The following is a 24,037-nucleotide window of genomic DNA, read 5'->3' as shown; positions in this document are numbered from 1 at the left end:
GGCTGGACCTTGAGTTCATGTTGTACCATTTAACTCAAAGGATTCAAAATGCACACCAGCTTGGGAACAACCATGGAAAGCGGTTGCAAACACCCAAGTTCAGCCACATAGCATCAATTACTTGTGGAATTCAGGGCATTCGTCGAGTGTTTTCCTGCATAACAAGATAGCAGAACTTGTCCTTTTCTGTTTAAATATTAGAGCATTCTTTCCATGCGCCCCTCCACTGATGACCTGCAGGATTGGGAGTGCTGTGGGAAAACTCCCAGACGGGTGCCAGCTAAGCAGTATGAAATGCGGATATACCTTCTTTTTTTTGGCAATGCTTGGCAAAAGTTTTCAAGGGCACATTTTATATTATTTGGTTAGTTCTGGGTTTAAAAGAATATGTGTACATGTAGGTGTTTGACTTGTTTTCTAGTTTGCACATGAACTCTGTCATCTCCAGTGAATAGATTTAACCCTTCTTCTGTTGGAGGATAATTTCCGTGGATTTGCATGAGTGATGGAGTATGCATTTCTATTGTTTTGCCATGACTGCAAGGGCCTGAGTTTTACTTATTTATTTATGGTTTACTTTTTCCCCCAGAGACCCTACAGAGAGGATTACAACAATCTTGCCATGTTCAAGGCAGTGCTGAAGAAGAACAGAGATGGAGGCAAGGGGAGCAAGAAGGATTCAGGTATGTAAAAGATCAGGAAGAAAAACAGGAAGCTACATTTCAGGGAACAAATACCCCATAGCCCAGAGGCTTAGACACAAAATCTTATTTCAGAGGCAGATGAAGATACTGTTTCTTAGTTTATAAATGCTTTGCTGACAATGGAAACTTTCTAAAGTGTCCTTCATAGACACCCATCTTAGTAAAGATTCAGAATATGAAGGCTGAAGTGATTTAAATAAAGCTAAAGTAAACTGAAGAGCAAGTTAAGATAAAAGTACTGTACAAACACCATGTTAACACCGTGCACTCTGCACGTAAATACATGCAGTAAGAGTTGGAATAGATGTTTTCACACAAAGAACAAAGTAAAATGCTACAGGTCAAGTCAGTTGTTTACTCAGAATAAAACAAACATTTCAGTGTAGCTGAAGTCAGTGATGTGTTTTTGGCCATTTCGTTTAACATGTGTCTTAACGCTACAGTTGGGTACAGCAACAGTCTATGTAGGGATGGTGTGGAGCAAATTAAAACTGCTTAGCCTCACCCCTGCTCGGCCCAGCACCAGCCCACTGTGTCTCAAAAATCATCCAAAAAATCCTAAAACCATCTGAACTTCTATGATCTTTTTATTTAATGTTGTCTGTAGAGACAACCCAGCCATTGTGTCACAACAGATGTTTTCTTTGCCTCTGGAAATCTGTAGTATTTTCCAACATGACTAAACACGAGTCACACTCAGGAATACATTGTCGACTTGTCTCTTGTTCATACAGTGCCCCCCTCCGATGATTTGTCTTCGGCATCTACCAGCCTAGACTTGATTCGCAACCTCAGGACTGGTTTTAACAAGCAGTCTGGTTCAAACAGTCACTGTGTACAGTGAATACATGTCTCAACATTCTGCACTTTATTCCTTTTTCTGATGCAGTTGTCTCACTCAACGGTCGATGCTAAAATTGAAGAGAAAAAGAATCTGACTGGCTTTACCTCTGCTGCCCCCCGCCCTTACAGTAGTGTTTTCTATCAAGTTGTCGCAACCTGTCTCATGTGTATGAATCACTCAGGCAACACAGCCTCTCTGTTATCCAGACACACACACTCTCACACACATACACTTTAACACAGTAGGTTCTGTGTACGTGAGCAGCCGAGTTTTATGGCGGGGTACAGCTCCTTTATCCCAGCTTTACTCTCCCAGTTGGACCCCATTCATCAAGCCATAGTAGCTCTGTCTCCCTTTCTCATGCTGGTACAATAAAATGTGGCCTCCTCTCTCTGTTGTTTAGTGCTCTTCAGACAGATGAGAGGTCACAGAGATACAACAGCTAGCAGTGGTCACTTTGCCCCGCTGTTGTTCTTGCATTGGGCCACAAATCTCTACTACTTATCTTTTTATTTTAGAGCTGAAAGTGTTTTTCGAAGGTCAGACCCAATGAAATGCTGAGAATTTCTTTTGAGATTGTGAGTAAATCATCTTTAATAGCCTGTAATAATTAAGAGTTATTTCTCAAGACATCTTGACTAAGATTTTGATGAGTTATACAGCCAGTTATACATTTACAGTAATTCAGATTTCTTACTCAGGAATTAAAATTGTTTTGATAAGTCATTACAAATAATTGGAAATGAGAGTCTTCTATTGCATGTTGTGCCACCCCATGTTCACTGTGTTGACCTTGAAGAGGAGGGTTTGTAAATCCAGGCTTTTCCTTGGATCTGAAATGAGGTTTGTAACACTGAAATCCTGGTTAGAAGGCCGTCTCAATCAAATTGGGTACATTGCATTATAGCCAATGGTCCAAGATAGTACCATATTGCAAATAAAATATTCACTGCACCTTCTGCGAGGCTGGAATAAAGATTTATTTTTTCCTCAGTGGTCAAGAAAATTTTGGACATTTACTTTATTATAGGCATTTCTTGCTTTTTCTGACTGAACTTTGCTCAAGTGTTTGTTTGATTTGGTTGATAAGCATCAGTGTTATATTTGAGATTTTGTCAGGTTTTGGCAGTGTCTCACTTTTCTATAAGCATTGTTAGCATTGATATTTATCTTTGGCTAGCAGGCTTGTTGGTCAAGGTTTATAATTTTTGCAGATGAATGAAAATCGTGTTTATTAGTCAGCCAAACTGTTTTTCACAGTCTGACATTCCTTTAGGTCAGATTCTACAGACTTTCCTCCCTTGTGAAGGACAAAGTTCCTGTAAAGTCTGCTCAGCAGCATGTAATGGAAATCAGAGGCAGGATAGACCTTGATAATGGCATAATTGCAAGATAGCTCAGCATATGTTGCTCATGACATGGTGGCTGTGGACTGGAGGCAACTTTAAAGCAGTCAAGGAAACTTGGCCCCTATGCCAGATACCACTACAGTCATTAGCTCTCCTTTGGGATCTCCACATTGCCAAGACCACAAAAACACACAGTGTGCTAATTTAGTCTTTCCATCATATGTTCCTCCTAGATCCTTCTTCCTCGTCCTCATCGCTTGCCTCTTCAAGACTCGGTCTGTAAGGAATCTGTTTGGAATTGGCCTTTTTAATCCCTTCTAAGTACTCTTTTTTTAATGGCCTGCCAATCCGGAAGTGGTATGCCATTTTGCTGTGGCTTGTTGCCTTTGATGTCAGCATTTTCTAAGAGAGGTTACATGGCAAGTAAGCCTTACTGGAGTTAATAGATTTGGGACCCCAAGGCCCAAGAAGATGATTATCTTGTAAAGAATCAAACAGTCTTTTAATTGATGTTTCTTTTGAGGATAGAGACCCCTCAGATTTTACTGCAAGTTTCACTAGTGATTGCCTATTAATTCACAGCAGTCCCTGGTTTATAGTTTATTGTAAAACATTGCTTATTTTAAATTAGTAGAATTGGTGTGTGTATTCTTGATGTAGGAGTGTAACAACAACAACAACAGTGTTCTTAAGTAACAGAAAATTAAAGAATTTCCCTTCGGGGATAAATAAAGGAATTCTGATTCTGATTCTGAAATAGTCCTGTAGTAATTGTATGCATAAGATACCCTGTGCATGGCAGTGATTCTCCTCAGGATGGACCAACAGTATCCTGGCAGCAAATGCCTGCTGTTCTTCGGTCCCATTGCATTGTGGCAGATAGGGTCACGAAAGTCCACAGTTGAGATAAACAAGTCACATGTAATCGATTTGTTCTTCTTACCAGCCTGTTGAAGTGAATGGGAGTGAAAATGGATTGCTAAATGTGATTATGGGCCAGTTGGTGCATCTCAAGTTTTTTGCACGAGTTTTCTTGGTGCAACCTGAGTGAAGCTAAGCTTAATGCCAAGTCAAATCCCTTTGGTGGACTTGAAACACGTGAGGACAAGTCTGCATTTTTCCATCAAGATATAATTCACTTTTTGGTGGACGTGGTTTGCTGGTTGACTTACCTTATAAACTCACTTTCTTGAGTAACGTGAACTGCTTCTTACTGTCCTGGGGGTGTTTTCAATCAGTATCTCTTCATGATATGATCCAGGGGAAACAGCATTTTTGACTCAGCTTTAATTGTTGAGTGTAACTACGTGTGTGTTGGGTAATGCCTCTGATGGCCCTCCAACTTAATGCTTGATGAGCTCGGCTCTTTGAAGCAGCTGTCAGACAGTTGTCTGTCTGTTGTGGGTGACGCAGTGTTAATCACACTAGCATGCATTGCCTTGCACCCTTTGAGAATGATAACAGTTTCAGCTGTTTATTCCTCCAACCCCCAAACACACATTCCCACATACAGACGAGCCATGTATACACAAACACAACCAGTTGCCAGGGAGTCTCTTAATTTGTTTGGCAGTACGGAGACAGAAGCTACTCATGCACCTGGCTGGACAGGCCCTATTGTTGACCTATCAGCACAGAAACGGGGTGGGGGAGTCAACCTAACTTCCCTGCTTAACTTTTAATTTCCCAGGGGTGTGTTTGCTAGGACAAAAATTGTCATGGTATGTTATGCAGCATTGACAGAAAATTCATTTTTAAGATAAGTCAATGAATAGTAGGTTTTCAGGGAGGACTTTGAGCAACCTCACTAAGATGTCAGGAGAAAGAGAAAGTGAAAGATGAAGGGGACGTTCCCGTGCACAAACTAACAAGTGTGTGTGTGTGCGTGTGTGTGTGTGAAAGAGAGAGAGCATTAAGCACTGCACTCTGTTTCCTCAGCTGCAGTGGTGACTGGTACATGCTGTCTCTGCATTTTTCTATGAGTTCCTCGGGTGTTTTGACAGGAAACTGATTTGTTGCCAAGAGTCACACAACAGCAAATTGGTTACAAAGCAGAATTTTGTTTTGTTTGTAGGATTACTCACGGTTCTTGGAATTTAAGCACCACGTTGAGTATTAGTAGGTTAACCCATATTTTTGAATTTACCTCAGGGAGTGGACTCCGCAGCCATAAATGCTTCTTTCGTAGGCTTATAATGCTTCATTTTTGTTGAGCCTGTATGTGAGCTGTTTTTTAAGCTAATAATATATTTAAAGCAACAGCAGTTTCTTCTGTTGTGTTATTGTTTATTGTGGTTTTGTGAGGCCATAAAAAGCAGCTGACAATGCAGAGATTGCCTCCCTGATTTGTGCAATCTCCCCCTCTCTATATTTTATATCCCTTGTCTGTGGAGATACAGTTAAATATTGCAGCTGGCATTGCAGAGATTCTTTCCCTGTTGTCTGTATTCTCTTTCAACTGCCCTCAGGGGTTTAACATGAGGAATTTTTACTGTTTTGGGAAGACTTCCCTCAATAAACAATAACCACAGGTGGGTTGGGCAGTTATTTGTCCAAACAATAAAGGAGCTTTTGATTGACAGTTGTTTGTCTCAGAAAAAAATGTTACTTCATGGGATGTCCAACTTTTTCACAACTGTTCTTTGCCCATTAATAAAATGTCAAATGGAAATGTTTAATTGTTGAGGAGAGCAACATTAAAAACTCCAGTCTGCATTGAATCAGCTTTTGTCCGACAATATTCTCTCACCCTTTGGTCTTTTTCATTTATGCCAACCACTTCAGAAAAAAAAGTCACGGCGTGGGATGTGTTTGATGTTACTAATATGAGTCACACAAGGTCACAAGCACTAAACCGGATGCAGGACCACAATGAACTTTCTCACTGATATACTGTATACATGGTGGTCTCTCCTCCCCTCAGACTTTAACAAATACTACTCGGTACAGAGTCCGCCCACAGGTTCCTGTGTCAAACTGCCTACGTTAGCCTGCTTCTTCTCCGTGAACATCTGGATAGCAGCCTCCTCTAGCCATGGCTGCCGCAGCCATTTTGAGACACGCTCCCTCCTTGTCCTGTGGCTTGTAAAGGAACTTCAAGAAAACTCCCTCATGGTGTTATTCCATTGAGGGCGGAAGTTTTCTTTTATTAGGAAAACTGCTATTTCACTCAGGATAGGTTTGTGCTCCAGGTGAATTAAGAATGCATGATGCAGTACCAGTGTAATTTCTCATTGAAAATTTTGTATGGTAACAACAACATCCAGACTGAAATTTCTCAACTAAAACCTGCAATTTACGCTAATTAGTTGGGGCATGATTGGAACCCGTGATTGATGAACCAAGATGGACAGTCAGACAAAATGCACACAGTCAACCGCTGGATGTCTAGACCACATACACTGTTTGACCTGTGCAGTGCAGGAAGACAGACTCCACATTTATGCCACACTCTTTACATGCACACACAGAGCAGCGGAGAAAGAGAGAGAGAGAGAGGCAAGCAACCTCAAGATACATTATTAACATCCTTTGATTAACCATAATAACTAGTGCTCAGACCAGAACCACTGACTCCTTCAAATGGTTTTCCTTTTGGAAAACTTGATACTAAGAAAGAACAAAACAAACAAAAAAACAACAACAAAAAAATCCCATATATCTATAAAGCTGACATTTGCTTTTATTTTTGTTCTTGAGCTCTTAAGTCAATCAAAATCAATTTCATTCAAAACAACCCTCTGAGGTTATATTTATGTTACCACCACGTTACGTTTTTCCCCCTGTCATGTTTGTCTAGATCTCCATGTCCAGACAGTCGAGGTAGGATTTAAAATGGTGGAGAACAGAATGCACCTGATTTACAAAGGAGACCATTGAGTGCACAGACCTACATGACTATCAAAGCACCTTGTAGCCAGCAGGCAGCGATTAGGAGGGCGTAGCTCAAACCACATCTTTCACTTACACACACACGTTCATGTACAAATGCACTCACTCAAACACACACACACACACACACGTACACCCACTAACCTCAGGTGTGTCCATATTAGACACTCCCTGTCTCCCCTTCTGAAAAGCAAAATAAGGGCTCTCGAGGGAAAGCAGTGAACCTGGTTGACCAGTCTCACTGTTTTTGTTTGCGGAGACTTTACTACAAACATTAGACATCTGCTTCATTTTACTTTCACATCACGTGGCAAGAAAAACTCATAGTTTTATCATCGTATTCCATGCCTCATAATATACCTCTGATTGACACAAAACATTTTTACAAGAAAAACAAATTTTAACAACAAAATGGGTTATGGACATTCCTGGTGTTTTCAGAAAGACATGAAGGTTTCATCTACTTTTGTTGCCAGTTGCATAACTGCATGTCCTTATAACCTTAATAGACAAAAATGGTAAATGTCCAGACTATGACCTGCAAGTTATAATCCATATTTATTTATTAGGTCTTTATTACTTTGACTTAGATGTTCATTTCAACAGTTATCCAGTTTCTTATAAAGTTGAAGATAAAGATAGTTAATTCCTGTGCCAGATTTTTTGTTGGGGGTATGGTCATTTTGGACAATTAATTGTCTGTTGGCTTTTTTTTTTTGATTGGCAAGTATAATTTGCACCCCAATCCTTGATAATATGCAACCAACAGCGTATGTAGCAGAGCTAAATGCACTAGATAATGGTCAAATCTGGCACTGCTCTTCCTGACCAGTGGTTTCTGACCGGGACGATTCTGAATAAATGCATTCATGGTTTCCAGAGCCCAGCTGTCTACCATAGCAGCCATTTACTACTCTCCATTACCCCATTTAGGCTCTCAAACCCTCAGCACCGATGGTGCCTATGACCTTGGAAGTGTGTGCACAGCAACGGACAAGAAGCCAAACAAATACATGAGGACTCGGTGAAAGCAGGGGGTGATGTCATCTAAAGCATATCAACACACCATCATAGCCCTCCCCCCTTATCCTAACCCCGCTCCATGGTAAATAGTTTCTTATGCTACTTCAAAGAGGAGGAAAAAAAAGTTTGTCAGTTAACATGCCAGGGTGTTTTTAGATGGCCTTTGAAGCGGCGATAGTGGCTGTCATGGCAGTTTATTGGCTGGAGAGGTCAGTAGGCCCCTGGTTTTTCTAATTACAGCGTGACCTACCTGGGCAGACACATTCTTTCTGTCTGATTTTCCATTTTGCTTCCATACCTTTAACATCCTTTTTACGTGATCTAATGAGCATTTAACATTTCCTGTTTTTACATAGAAGACTGCTCTGTCATCCACACGACGTACTTGTTGTTCTTTGCCTAATTTCTCTGCAGTTGACTTTGATATTTTTCCAAGAATTTTGGTGGTTTTGTTTCCTTCTCATCTTTCGCCGTCTTTCTCTGCAGACACCAACCCATGCTGTCACAGCGTCTGACTCTCAGAAAAGTCTGTGTGGGTGTCTTTGGAGACCTCTGTTCAGTCTTGGACTTGGGGGCCCCTTTCTCTCTCCTCTATCCTATTTTGCATTACTCTGTTCTGCCTTTCTGAGTGCACAGGCTCTTTTTTTTTGTAATTGTGCCTGCAGATGAATGTCTTGCCATCTTTAGCTCAGGAGGGTTTGAGACAGACTGAACTAATGGCCTCAGTTCCTTTGTGCCCAGCTGCAAAGGAACTGGGGATAGCACTTATTGCAAAGAGGAACAGTTTACCTAGAAAGCTCCCTCTTCATATTTACATTTCTCTTATTTTACGTGGCATTTTAAGATCATTCTTTCATTGAAAACACTGTTGGTGAAGTTTTCTATTGAGACAAACTTGTTTTGAACTGGATATAAAATAGGATGCATTCCGTTGGAGCTGTGTAAGAGGCTTGTTTAGTGTCTGGGTTAATTAAATTTTTCCTTTCATTATTACTCATGAAAATGACATACCAAGATATTATCAGCTTGCCAGTCGTTGAAAAAGAAGTTCCTAGTGACCCTGTAAGTGCATTAAATGAGGTGAATATGATTGACGCTAAACTTACACGGATCACCCTTTACAAAGATTTTCAAAGGTGGTGCAAAGCTGTACGATTTACCCTGGTCCTTGTTTACATATAGGATTAGGCTCTTTGGAAAGATTGGATGGACAGCCTTTGTGCCATATTCTCATCCATTTAATGTTACTGAACAGGCAGTTGTCCAGGGGTTACTGGTGTTCTCATGACCTCACCTGGCCCCAGCAGAAGCTCTGCCTAATGATCTGTGCTAATGGCATCCCAAATCTGTTGTTAAACCACATCTCCATGGCAACCCAGGACTCCAGACCACACTGCATTTTTGCCTGGAAATAAAATCCACTCTTGTAGAGCTGCTTTATCCACATTCTGAACAGAAATATATCTAGATATATACATATCGATAGACCAATAGATAGATAGATAGATAGATAGATAGATAGTAGTGGAATCATAAAGAATGTGGGACAGCTGGAAACTGTTGTCCACCTCTCATTTGGCTGCATTGTGACTTTAACGGGCCCCAGAGCTGTGTTCACAGTGTTAAAATGATTGATCATCAGATGGACAAGTGGGCCAAGTCATCCATCATCTACCTGTCCTTTGCTTAGACTGTACTGCCTGTTTCCTTGACTTGTAGAGGACATTGATGTAATTAACCCTATCTAATACCCATGTGACACACTTTATGGTTTTACTGAGGAGGCATTAATGCATTTGTAGCTCAACAACAATAAAAAGAGACCAGCAGTAGCAGTGCATTTTATTCCAAATTTGAGACTTTATTAATAAGTCATTTTTATATGCCTAGACTGCTGATGAGAGATATTGGCATAAGAAAAACATAACCGCATTAATAAACATGGAGTCATTGTACTACCCTTCCTTACGAGGTCTCAATTATTGTAGGTATGTACTCAGGTATGCATAAAAAGTAAAAATCACTGCCAGGTGCAACATTTGATTATTGTTATGAGATTAGAGTGGATAGGAGACGAGAGAGTATTTTGCCTTGAATATAGGCGTGAACAGTGTGTACTGAAGAGGTCTGTGGAGAGACATTCACACTGGGACATCACACATAATCCTGATAGTATGAATATCAGTAACTCTCCAGCCAGGACTGTCAACATTGGTTCTGCCCTAATTTATTCCAAAATTCTTTCTGTATTCTAGTTCTCTAACAAGAATACTGCATATGTTGTTTTATGTACTCTTGAAAGCATAAGTTTGAAAAGCATATTTTTTGTCTCTGAGTACCTCAAAATTATACTTAAATACAGTACTTTTGCCTGGAAATAAATTCCACTTTTAATATTTTAATGTAATTAAATGTACTTAGTTACTTTCCACTGTTGCTGTTATATATAGTTACTATTATGCAGCACCCACTACCTTTTCTCTGTCTTTCCTGCATTGGCCTTGCTATAGCTTTTCTGTCACAAATCTTGTAATACAATATGGTCAAGATACTGTCTGGCTCATATTTTCCCCCATATCCACTTAAATTGGTGATTTATAAAGAGGAATGGGAAATGTCATGGTGCCTGCCCAGTGCTACCCTCCTTCTCCTCCTCTATTTCTGCCAGTGCTGCCCTCCTCCTTCTCCTTCTCCTCCTCTATTTCTCCCCAAGACACACACACACATTCCCCTCCCTGTCAGTCTCTTTTCCCCTGGGGCCAGTGGGGAAGGCATTCCAGAGCCCCGGCCACTGCAGACTGTGTGTGCATCAGAGGACAGCCTCTTAGTGTTTTGGATTGAAAACATTCGGCAGCCTTGCTTTGCCTACAGCATCTTAGCTTTGTATAAAGAAACTCATTTGTTCTCATTATCAAGTGCATATGAATTTGAGTTGAGCATTTCAGTGCCACGGGAACTGTTCCTCTTTCTGACAAGCTAAAACTAAAGACACTGCCAGAGTTATTTTCCCTCCTCAGGGGCCACCGGCATAGATGAGTAATCCTTTGAAACCAGTAAGGGTTGAATTTGATGTTGTAGACAAAATTGACATTTCAGGATAGAAAATATACCCACAGGAGGGATGTGGGCAAACTGTTGATATAGTTAATATACAATAATATTCTTAAGATACAACAAACAAGAGTGAAAAGAGAAGAAGGTTAGATGCCACGAGGAAGAGATGTCACATTGGTTTTTTGGTTGCCTTTTATTCCCTACATACTTAATTCTGTACCAGAAAAAAAGCAGGGTGGGCAATGATGCACAAGTCATACAAGTGAAAACAAAAAGTGTTACAAATGTGTTGCAATAGAGCTAACACACTTCATTTGCTTTATTATGTACCACTTACATCAGTTTTTTACAGTCTTTTGTCAGGCTGCCTTATGCAGTATTTTGACGGTTTCTATGGCTACTACAGACTGAGTGAAGTGGTCTGAAAATGCCTCATGGGAAAAACACTGATGCATCCATAGATTTTCACAGACTGTTTGTACGGCTTTATGCAACAGTTTTTAAAAATTCTTTTTTTAATTTCTTAAATTATTGAGTGAATTCTGAAGGAGACTGATTTGCATCTTATTAACATGTTGGATCTAATTTGTCCTTTATCGTCATCATTGATGACTTGTACTGAATACCATCCCCCACGCTGTAGTCCTTGTTGTCTGGCTCTCTGCGGGTTGCTGTGTGTTAACCATGACAGCTTTTGTGAAACTGTCACCCCGGTCTCGGAAGTACACAGGGAATCCACATTGGCACTCAGTCTAGCGGGAGAATTCCTCCTTTGGTGGATTTCCCTGATGGTCATCGTGCTTTGTGTGCCGACTGAAAGAACCTGCATTAATTATAGCCTTTCTTCATTTTCTCTGTGGTCCCTTAAATGAACCAGGGAGAAACTAATAGAGTATTTCTGTATGTTAGTGTGTGTGTACAGTAGACTTATATATAGAGGAAAAAGAATAGTATGATGTTTAAATACAGTTTTCTCGTATAACCATATTTTGCATATAAATAGTATTTTTTGAGGTCTGCATTGAATGCTACGGGCAGTGGAAAGACTAACAGAAATACCACAGTTCTGTTAATTCAGTTTGGTCTTTGGCATATGATTTTGGGACTTAGCTACACTACATAGTCTTGAGGTTTGGCAAGTGATTCACAGCAGTTCAGGCAGAGACTGTCTGGTCTCTGTACCTTTTGTAAAGTTCCTCAGTGTTGCCTTAACTCACTTAAAAGAGTATTACTGAATGCATGTATTGCTAATTAACACTCAACTTACTATCACTTACACCTGTAGCCGTGTTTGTAATGGAAATGCAGAGGATAAAACTCCAAATTCATGGCGCTGAGTGCCTTAGCTCAGAACAGCTACGTTAATGAAAAGGAAAAGTGGTCTGTTCTACCTCCCTACTCTCATACTTTGAGTGTAATTCAACACAAACAAACACGCAAAACATGCATTAAATAAAGTTAAAGTTTAAAAAGTTTAATGCTATGTCAGTCCCACACAACACCAGTGTCAGTGTGGTACCTGCTTTTAGCAGCAATACCAACTTAGACAGGCCTGAAGAATCTGACTTTGCATTCAGACAAACACAGTGATGTGGGTCATTAGGTCAATATGCATCAGCTAACCCTCCTACACTCCATTCCTCTCAACTCGGGTTAAGCGAAGGTCATCGTCTATCTTTGGTGACAAGGTTTCTGTGAAAATGTATTAAATTGTACTAGCTTTTAAGTGTCATTTAACTGACTCACTAAAGAGGGGGAGAGAGACTGAGTTAAAGTTCCAACTTGAGAGGTTTTACTCTTATAATGTGGGCACAACTCTTATAGAAACAGCTCACTGAAGGGCCACACACAGCTAGTGTACTGTTTTGTTTTTTGGGGTCTGGCATAAACCCATACAGTATGACTTAAGGTGTCATTTTATTGGACAGTTCAGGCCTCTGTTGGACAATGGAGAAGGTCTGTGTCTTTCGGGGGGGATTGAATTCCTTCAGAAGGAGTGATGGATCACATTCCATCCACGACACCATCCAGATTTACACCCATGAAAGACATTTCAAAGCATGCAGCATTCAATGTGAACAGTGCCTAGCAGGGAAAGGGAGGACATTTAGGCCATGCACTAAAATAAGAAATCTGTTGTAATTGACTGTGGTTGACTTTCATTTGATGAGGATGCTCAACTTGCTGCATAGCCCAAGCAAAGGCTGTCAAGGCCAACCGTTCACTATATGATGTAAGCAGAATTCGAGGGAAAGGATTAGAATATGATTTTGTGCATTTTCAAAGATACCCTCATCAGCATCCCTTTAATGTAGTTTTAATTCCAAGTACAGTGTTTCATCATTATGACTTTACTCCAAATGTAGGAGACACAGATGTAGTTAAAACAAAGTTTAAGGTTGACTCATGTTGACCTGCTCAAATAATTGATTTGTACGTTGGTGTTTATTTTTCTAAATCAATGTCTTGAAATAATATTGAACCATTTTATGGGTTGGGCCTGTCCTCATGGGCTCTGGCCCATCACTTTGATGAGGAGGAAAGAACATGCAAGGGACTGTAATCATTTTTACATCATCTTGGGACAGCACTGTATAATTAGAAAGGGCTGATTTCCTTGACCACAGCAGGGCCTGAAATTGCAGGCCTTACCCTGACCGGGGTTTAGTTAAGTAACTGAAATAGCGCTGGCGAGTTTCTGTCCTTGTGTCCCTCTGCGCTATAACGTGTCGGTCAGATGGCAGATCAGTCACCGTGACACACTGCAGCCTGTTCACCAGCACTTGGATGGCCAGCTTTTATGTGGTGCCTCTTGCTTTCAGAACCAGCTACCAAAATTACAACTTTGTCATAATCTCTTTAGCATGCAGTATGACTAAAACCTGTATCAGTCCACGACCTGCTGTGACTGCAGCAAGTGAGCAAACAGCTGGCAGCTTCAGCAGTATATGCAGTGCAGCTGTGTGTCCTCCTATATTTATGTTGCACTGCAACAGTTATCATTCCCTCTACAAAATCACAAATAATACCAATTTTGTTATGAGTTTATTAGTAATCAGTTTGCATGCGGATGGAGAGTTATTGTTGCTGCATAGGAATTAGTGAAAAGTAATATGACAAGGTCGAATGGTAGCATTTCTGAAGTTAGTATTTTATTCCCATTTTATTCTCTGCATTTAAATACAAAATCCCACACATATAGGATCTTTGTTTCATATCATCTTCATTTTGTGCAGATACTGGTAATCTATTGTTGCAAGTGTTTTTGGGGTATATTAATCCGAGAAATGATAGGAACAGAAGATGAGAAATAACATGTAATAAAGATTTCTGTCTGATACAAAAGAGTTGTTGATGTTCTTAGTCAGTGCCTTAACCACTGAGCCACCAGTGTGTCCCAGAATATATCACTATTTGTTTGAAATTAATTAATTTAGTAATGACACCCCCACTTTCACACCCTGGGGAAACTCTTAGTATTGATAAGGGATTAGCAGTTGAAATGCTGTGATAAACTCTTGTCTTGTGGTTCATAGTGAATACTTGCCACTGAAAGAACTTAACTTCCCCTGCATCATATCTGCCACATCTGCAGTCAGACACACACACACACACACACACATCTCTAATTGCCCTTTAAAGTGTCAGTATCACTGACACTTCCAACTCAGGTTGGCGTGAAGGCAGTTTCTGGCCTTGGTTGAGTGACCTTTGGGGTCATTCACAGGTTTTTCTATGTCTGAAGGCATGCAGAGGTGTCATTGCAACCTTTCTGCTTCCTGTCTCTGCCATTCTTCTTTGTTTAGGAGCCCTTTAAAACACAGAACAGCTTTGTGTCCCCTGTGGCGAGGCGGAGGCGTTGAGAAAATGGGTCTCTGTTTCCGATTAGCCCAGCAGCCCAACAACATTCATTTCCCCAAGGAGAGAAGCAGGATGCTAATAGCAGCCTCTTGTAGATGAGTCCTTGCTGATTTCTGAAAACCTCTGGCAGCAGACAGGCGTCAGTGCTAATATGCTGAAGTCTTCCCAAGCAGCACAGTCCCGAAAAACAGAACCAGAGCTAATTGTCATTACTGTGGTTCACCACATCTGCAGTTCTGATTTAGCTGTGTCTGTTGACGTATGGTCTGTATTATTACTTAGATATTACATGTTATCTTGAGGTTGATAATTCATACATTTTAATTTGTGGCCATGATGAGTGGGCAACTTTGATGCCACAGAATAGATTACTTTGCTACAGTTGGCTCCATGTCTAGAATGGTCTTTCCAGACAGGATGGATTCTCAGAAAAGCAAAATCTGATTTTTCCATTTAGGGCTTTGGTACCACTGAGCAAACTAGCAGCCAGGTTAAGTCATTTGCGAGTCTTGAGTTAAGTCATCTGTCGAGACTGTGGGGAACCCTATCTGTGAAGAGAACAAATTTTAGTTTCTCATTAGAGGAGGCATTTTGTAGGGAACCTCTTGTCCCAGATGTAAGTTTGACAGTAGAGAAAGTAAAATATAGCTACCCTGAAAGTGCAGATGATTAAGTGTAGGACACAGTCACACCGTAAAAGAAATCTGCTGGCTTGCAATACAAGCCTGCAGATTTCCAGACAACTGGATTGTATTGCAACCAGCTTAACAAGCACAGTTGATTGACTGGATGTTTTAAAGCTGTTCAATGTGTTAACTGGACAATAATACATGTGCAATAATGGAACAAAATGGTCACGCAGGACCTAAGCAATAATACATGTGAAATAGTAATTGCGCAATAATTTATACTCATGTAAAAACACTACTACAAGGATTAGTATTTTACTAACTTAATCCCTGAAACAAAATCTGTGCAATAATTAATCCATCCACTAACCATAGTGTTAATAGTCTTTCTGTACTGTGTACAGCTGTGTGTACTGTTTCTTGGGTATTTATTCTTTTTGAATTCACATCCTGCTCTTATCTTGCATGCTCTTTATGCTCTGTATCCTTTTGGCTGCTGTAATGCTGCAATTTCCCAGTTCTGTCTAATTATCTTATCTTAACAGTTTTTTCTGTTTTGAATTCTTTTAGATTGTAATCATAATCTCAATATGTTTTTTTTTACATGGGAAAACTTTCTTCTCCCACTTTCAGAGAGATCAGGGGCAGCATAAAATGCATGCACTACTGAACTTACCATGAGGCTTGTGTTTTAAAAATTAGTCAACAAGAGACAAAACTGCTGTGGTGGTTTATGAGGCAAATGTGCTCAGCAGAAGTAAAACAAAAAGTCGCACAGTTGAGGTTTTCTCCTTTAGGCCATATCCTTGCAGGTTGATGCAGCTACTGTTTCTTAATCAGGCATTTAGATGTAGTTTTTATTGGTCTTGGTATCTCAAGATGCCCAGTGTTGAGTGAAATATTTCAGATTTGGGTACTTATAAACACTGCATTATGTTTTTTCCCCCCCCTCATATTCCTTACTACATGCATTTTAAAACCAGTGTCAGTGACAATATGGGCAATAGACAGAGTTCAAAAAGTCATTACCGCTTCTCACTGAAATGTTGCCCTCATCTTCAGCCTCTTTCTTTGCTCTCTGTCATGAGCTTCTTATTTCTGCCTCATAACTACATCAACAATGTCAGATTCTGCTTCCAGTTTGGCCAGTTTCATGTAGCCTTGGATCAGAGAAGCTCAACTGATTACTGTTTCAGTAATTTACAAATTATGACTGCTGTATATGGATAGAGATGAGATGAAGCTGAATGACACCTGCTTGTGAACAAGTGAATTTTTTGGGTTTGCCGATGGATTTTTGGCTTTAAACAACTACAAATAGTGTGTTTGGTGAATTACGTGTTATCTTAACTCAGTGGTCAATGACACAGTTATTTACTCCACTAACTGGATGTCCTTCGCATGTGCCCTGATGGCATGAGAAATACTCACTAGCCCATGACCCTGGGTTTAAATACATATTATGTGACCCTGTGTTTTTCAGGATCCAAGACTCTTTCCACTTCTATCAGTCATCCTTGTTTGTGTTCCTAGCAACCTATGAAGAGCCTTATCTCTGATGTTTTTTCTAGTGTGATATTTTGTAGTTATCTCAGTGTCAGCTCATTTGATAAACAACAGTCGTCTTCTGCTGTAATTCATTTGCACTCGTATAACTTGTTTACACCCATGAGTGAAATGTTGACACCAAAACCTTATCACAAGATGTGGGTGGTCAAAAAATGTCTCTGACAGAATGCCTTTCCCCACAAAATTGGCAAATATTGTTTCACATGCAAGGAGATTTCAGCATTTTTCAGTCAACTAACCCACGTGGGACTCATTTATTATATGAATATGAAGTACGAACTGAGTTAATGTTTGGCATCTATTAGGTTCTTCATCAACCCTTGTGAGCATATGCAAAGCTTAGTAATGTGGAGACTAAGAAATGATGACAGTGAACTTTCCCTCTGGGGTGGAAATCAGAGCCTGCAGGTGGTGGCTGGAATGTAGGTGGGGCTGATCAAATAATGTAACATTTGAACAGTGGCATTTGCAGACGCAGCGGTGTTTGCAAACAGGGCAGACGAACTAGCAGCTACGACAAGAGCCAAAAACAAAGACGGTAGTTCATTGACAACTCAAATACACCACCTTATTATGAAAGCTTTCCTGCAAGCTTTGTTCCAGTGAAAACAGGAGAAACTAGTTGCATGTTTAGTACTCTAGCTTCATTTGAATCTGCACAGGAAATCTCAGTAAGTGACCCTCTACTGTAGGCCGAAATCCATTATTATCCCTGCTGTGTAAGCTGATTTCTCTACAGGCCTGTGGCACCTGCCCGGGTAACATGGTTGCATAACGCAACTAAAAACCTTGAAATTGTATGGGAAAACTCATTTGATAAATAAATCTGATTGAGTCAAAAACAACAGTTTTTCTTTGCTCCTCCTTTTTGTGTTTAATCGTTTTCACCAGTTAACTGTAATATCTCTGTTCAAACATGCCATCCTGTCAGAACCAACCTGCTTTGTGCCGCAAATAAATGTTGCCAACATTCCTTTCGAGGTTTTACATTCCTGACATTCAGTCTCAGGTTCAAATTTGAAAATCAAAGAAGTTATTATGGTATTGGGGGAGTCACTCTGTCTTTATGCATAGTCCTTCATATATGAACACAGTGGCACAGATCTAACAATGGATTCATTTTGAAAATGACCACAGGAAAGAAAATGTGCTTAAGACAGACATTAACTATATAATAAACTGGAAAGTTATGGTATTAAGGACACATTTGGCAAACAGCTGATCATATAGCAACTTGCAGACACTGATATATTGATGTATCCCTTATCATCCCATTGTCATTACATGAAGGATTACCACAGCTGTAAAATCTTTAACAATTTTCATACATTTTCTTACAGGTGATGTCCACAGCCACAGTACCCAAAGAAGATTCCCACCTGAGGGAAGCCCTCAACCCCAGGGACCAGGCAGCGGTCACCCTAATGTGCCTGATGATGTATTCAGATTAAGCCTTGCCAAGGGAGTGTCCATGTCTCTTCCATCCTCACCTCTCCTGCCCAGACAGTCCTATATGATGCCTTTACGCCCTGGCAAGAGATCACCAGGTACTGTTTGAACTAATAATTGAGCTTTTCTTTTGATCCCTGATGTTGTTGCTGTATTACCATTGGGTTAAATACTCTAAGAACAAAACACATCTATTCTCTACCATGCACCCCTCATGAGAATTATTATCATGACAAACCAACGGTGCTGCAAGCACTGAGGTTATTCAAATTCGTTTTGCGCTATTATTTACTTGTAGATGAAGCTTCATTTGCCTCTGTGGGCTTCCTGGAAAAGGGATCATTTCTGTCTACCCTCAGGTGTTTTTGTAGGGCTGTTGAACATCTGACAGTGCTCCAGGAATGGCAATCCCTCTCTGCCTTAAAACACTGCTATTCAGTTCTCTCTGAAACATGTCAAACTATTCCAAGTAATTGTTACTCCTGGAAAAATATAACTGATGTAACAGACAGAGGGATAAAATAATAATGATAACGGGACCATTCTGGATCCCAGTGGTTAGTGTGAGCTCAGGCTTGTTATTAAGAATTGTTCTAGTCAGTTCGTTCTTGTAGTTTTTTAGGGCTGTGTTCAACCAAAGAAAATCTTGTTCAACTGAAATTCTACCTACTTTTCAGCCACTTGATAACAGGTTACCTCAGAATTAATTGCAATTGTGCTGCTTTGGCTTGGATGCAGCTGCATGTCTTTCTCACACATACGCTGCAATCCATGGTGGACGAAGAACACACTACCCAGGCACTAACCCTCGCCTCGACCAGATGGAACAGTTATATTTCGAGTTGAATACATGTCTACATGTTATCTTTAGATTTACTAAAAATGTGCTACTTTGGCTCTGATGCAGCTGCCTCTCTCTCACACATGTACTTCAATCCAGTGTGCAGGAGCCACACTCTACCCAGGCACTAACCCTCGCCGCAACCACAATGAATATTTATACTTCTAATACATGGGAATGTGTCTCACAGCAAACAATGTAGCGTTGTGTGCTACATGTGTGAAAGGACAGCTTGGGATAGTGTCTTGACCAGAGTCTTCAGAGTCACATATATATGACAAAAGGGCTGCTTGTCTGTAGTCTCACTCAGTGTCCTGAACACAGTGCTGTTTGATTGGTTACACATCAGAAGTAATAACCTATCACCGAAGGCTACTGCACATGACAGGTAAAGATAGTCAGGAGCTATTTCCACTGGTCAAGAGCATATTGACCAACCAACCAGAAAAAGTAAGAGGTCAGGTTTTTTTTTTTTTTTAATGTAAATTCACTTTCAGTTCCAAAAATGTACAGAACTTCTTTTTTCATGGTTTTTGAACTTTCTTATCAAAACACAAAAAAGATGATACAAAACAAACCAATTTTTATATCTTTACACATTTCCAAAACATATTTGCACACCTGCCAGTTGAATTGCATTAAATACATTTAGCAGAGCTTAGACCAAGCCTGGCCCTCTCATCTTTGTATTTGATCACCTTGTGTAGATGTAGAGGTCTCTACAACTGTGCTGAATGTTTACACTCTACTGCCTGGTTATGGGCATGTGTTTACACTGGATCTAATTGTCAGCCTCCCAGGCTACTTCTATCCACCATGTTGAGAGCATGCTTGTCAGCAGCTGTGGGGTGCTTCAAAGCAGGGGATACCTTTGTAGCTGAACTTGTTTCAACCTGAGTCTTTGTATTCGGGAGTCTTGGCAAAGAGGAGAGAAATCCTTTAAGTGGTCAACGTGGCCCCCACTCACATGTGGCATTCATCTGTGGGCTATCTAGCCTTTGTTTAGAGTGGTTACAGCTTTGATCTGTTTAGTGTAAAGATGAGTCGATGGGAAGGGGTTAGTATGGGTTAATCCTAATGCAAACTTGTTTGGTTCAAGTCCACATTTTCACATCGAGCTATTAAGCTTCAGTTTTAGATTGAGGTTTAAGTTGTTGTGTTTGTTTGTCTTAAATGAGCTTTCTAAAATGAAATGCCATATTCTAATTTCAGCTCCAGATTAAGCCAGGGACAATGGATTTCAGTGTTTTCCTTGATTCTCTACAGCTCTCATCACGTAATTCAGAACCTAATATTGGACTTGTAGGCCTGAAATTGCGATGCAGTGCATTATGCAAATGTTGAGTAGAAAGATGGTTACATAAAGGCAAGTATGCTTAGTGCCTTAGTACTTTATAAAAAAAAAATGGGGGGGGGGGACAATTTATGATAGTTTCGTTTGCTCAGCTCCCACTCCAGTTAAAACAAATCTATTCAACCACATGGGTGACACAGGATTTGTGATGACCATTTTAAACCCATCAAAGAGAGCGTTGATGAAATGTACATTTGCAGACATGAAGGGAGGACAAGTGGGAAGAGAAAAGAAAAGAGTGAGGAGGATGGGTTTGTGAAGGTGAAAAGGGCCCTGGGGACAGGGGAAGGGGAACACTCATTAAAGGCATATTCCCTCTTGCAGTGCTCTGAGGCATATAAAAGGAAGAAAAAATGGACTGACAAGATAGGATGTTATGGAGGACAACCAGGGAGAGTGGGCTGGGGGATGGTTTGTAGGCTGTCCTCCACTGTTCTCCTCACAGGTAACTGTGAAAACCCGTAGGGGGAGAGTTCACACCTCCAGTTAATAAACACATACTGCAGGAAATGTCTCAGCTCAGCGACGAAAACAACATGGGTCATAATGCAGCATTTTCTCTTCTTGCTTGGACCTAGAAGTGACATAATATACTCAAGTGAAGACTTATCCTTGTTGAAATAAGTGTGTTCAGCCAAAAATGGATGCAGTTGAGAGAGTTCACTGCCATTATGATGTAAAACTGATGTTTTTTGGTTCAGTCCAAATTTCTAGTAAGAAAGCTGAAATTGTTGGTATCATTTTGGTCCTATTAATCAGAACCAGTCTGAATAAATCCTCTGTTACTTTGTTCTTAAGTGGGCCAACATTATGAAAATGTATGTTTGCCCATATTCGTGGGATAAAGAATAAACATTGTGTGTAAATGTTCAATGTTGAAATGTTACGATCTGAGCTCGGCTCCTAATTGGGAGAGTTTGAAAGATGTTCCTTTACCCAGTTGGGATTTACCAGCAGATTGTTGCATCATGTACACAGATGTTTAAACCAGGAACTTAATAACAAAGAAAAGATTTTTCAGAATATGTATGATGACATTGATACAAAACACAGGGTTTGCCCAAACCAAAGTACAAAATGTTTGAAGTTTGTGACAGTGTGAATGCAGACAAATCAGTTTGAGAAAGCCTTCCTAATGTGCGCAGTAACAAAATCTATTTAAGTGATGAAAAGCCTGTTGATTACTTTTTATATTTAGAGCCCTCAACATAGAAACTTCTTACATATTGCTTTCTCTAAAACACCATTTATTTAGTTGACTAGTTTAATTATTTACTTTAAATCAAACTACTCTAATTTACATACATTAATTAGTGCTTTCTTTCACACATTCATTTTTTCCTCCTCGTTCAGCCATTGCAGATGTCTTTGAGGAGAAGTGGTCTCATAGATCCAAAAACCATTTCTTTGGTTTGGCTTCATTTCCAGACACACTGGATAATCTCTTACAGTTTGGAAAGCTCTAACTTAGTGGTTGTTCTGTTCCCGAAAGCTTCACAGGGGACAACAGAGAAACATTGAGTTAATTAGGAGTGTGATGGATGCCTGAGCCACAAAGTCCTGGTGGCGTTGAGTGGCACTGCTTTGATCAGCTAAGCTGAGAGCTTAACCATGAAACACAGCACCCTGACATGTGCTGAACAGCACCTAGGCTTTATAGTCTTAATAGTTTACAGGCACCCTAAATGCCCGGGGTGGGACATTTACTGCGGGAATGTTGCCTGAATGGACCCATCTTGCTCCAAATCAGTTGTTGTTCAAAGGTCAGGTATTAGAAAACGCGAATCTCGGTCATTACTGGGTAGAATATAGTTGTTGATGCAGTAAAAGTGGTTTTCAGGTCTTTTTCAGCATTTAGAAAGTCCCCGTGCTCTGCCTCGGACAGTCTCTAGGGTACCTCCACAGTGACCTCCTCTGGCTGCTATAGGTTACTGAGCCACTGTGGGATTAAAAGTGCCTGTTGTCCTAAAGGTTGCACTTATGGAAAGATCATGATTTTGCAGCTCTTGAATGAGCGCTTAAGAAGAGAGTGGGGTATATAGAGGTGTTTGTGGTGCTCCCGCTAGATGATGACCTTTCTGTAGTCACATGACAAAACTGTTAGCCCTGTACTTTGAATCCGTGCCTGGCTGCAAGGCATCATAAAACAGCAATTCATATTAATTTATTGCCGTCATGGGTGGTGTATCATTTTAATAGGTATATCTGCAATGAGGTCACAGGGGAGTGGTTTCTGATAAGCTGTTGTCTATACTGGAATTAGATCACTAGGTCTTTTCTTTGACGAAAGCATTAGGTTTCTTTAGTTCAGGGGCTGATTCATTTATTAATCAGGCAAGCAGGTCTGCAAATCACCACCAAGGAGCACAGTTCAGTACTCTAACACGATCCCTCTATAAAAGAGAACTTCTACTCTGTCGTCTACACAAGGAGCTAACCCCGCTCCCTCTTTTTGATGGGGTAAAATTCTCCTCTGTTTGGACACTTGGATCCAGTTGGCCAACCTGAATATACTTCTCTGTAACGTATAATGACCCCATAGCTTTTGGCATGCCAGGTCTGTGTGTGTGTTTGTGTGTGTGTGTGTGGATCAGATGATGACTATCATTTACAGTGGTCTGATGCCATGACCTTTCTGTTGCTTATGTCCTCTTTATCTGTGTTTTGTGACAGCAGCCTATTTGTTGACCCAGAGCACAGTGGGTGCTATACATTAGTGATGTGTGGTTAGCTGTTGTAACCACTGCACAGTCTTCACACTGTGTTTTTTTGTTGTGATTACAAAGTACCGTTGCCATTTTGTAAAATGTCTGCGTTCTTTGAGAGAAGGAGGCAGAGGTCAAGGCTGTAGTGGATATTAACACAGAAGAAAACCTAACAAACAATAACAAATAACTGAAAGTCATGTGGTAAAACGCTTTCTTTTCTCCATGGATTCGTGTGTTTTCATTAACCCTCATAGTTATAGACCTGTCATTAAAAGGCAGCAGAAGTTGAGGCACAGTGTACACTTAAACTAAACCCACCAAACAGAAAATTATGTCATGAAATGATATAACTCCTTATCACTGCAACTCATTTTCTACAATCATTTTCAGCTTAACACTTTCCTCCTTATTATTGGCAATATTGGTCATACAGTTATCCTATATCAATACGGTGTTCATCAGTCTGCATTGTCCAATTTCTTCTACCTTGTCTGATGAGTGCAATTCATTTTGCTGTTCTGTCAAGAGGATAGGAACTCTCTTCAAAGCCTATTGTAGCCCCTTTGAGGTGAGCTCTCCTGAAGTTAACTCTGGGGTATTGACAGTAACCAGACAGCCCTGCGGGAATATTGATGCTTTTCTGAGAACTCAGCCTGTAAAAGACCTTGTGATGCTGCAGGAACCCTTTGAAAGGTTCCTCTGATGAGCACCCGGTGCAAAGTTCTATCCAGCCCTCCACTCCGCTGCACTCCACTGCACAC

The 24,037-nt window shown here is 40.4% G+C and overlaps 1 protein-coding gene across 3 annotated transcripts in view; it reads left to right on the top strand.

Annotated features, from left to right (window-relative positions):
* The window catches only part of tanc1b (tetratricopeptide repeat, ankyrin repeat and coiled-coil containing 1b), a 96,654-nt gene that overhangs the window by 14,816 nt on the left and 57,801 nt on the right, over nt 1-24,037 (top strand). For all 3 annotated transcript variants that reach the window (XM_046403470.1, XM_046403468.1, XM_046403467.1), the window contains exons 2-3: nt 590-683; nt 18,265-18,471. In XM_046403470.1, coding sequence (XP_046259426.1) covers nt 623-683; nt 18,265-18,471 — 268 coding nt within the window. In that variant the 5' untranslated portion in view covers nt 590-622. The remainder of the gene's footprint in view (nt 1-589; nt 684-18,264; nt 18,472-24,037) is intronic.

The sequence above is a fragment of the Scatophagus argus genome, chromosome 11 (assembly GCF_020382885.2).
Source record: "Scatophagus argus isolate fScaArg1 chromosome 11, fScaArg1.pri, whole genome shotgun sequence".
In the NCBI taxonomy this organism is placed as follows: Eukaryota; Metazoa; Chordata; class Actinopteri; family Scatophagidae; genus Scatophagus; species Scatophagus argus.
Note: the sequence above shows the minus strand (reverse complement) of the source record. Positions and strands in the feature narration are given on the sequence as shown.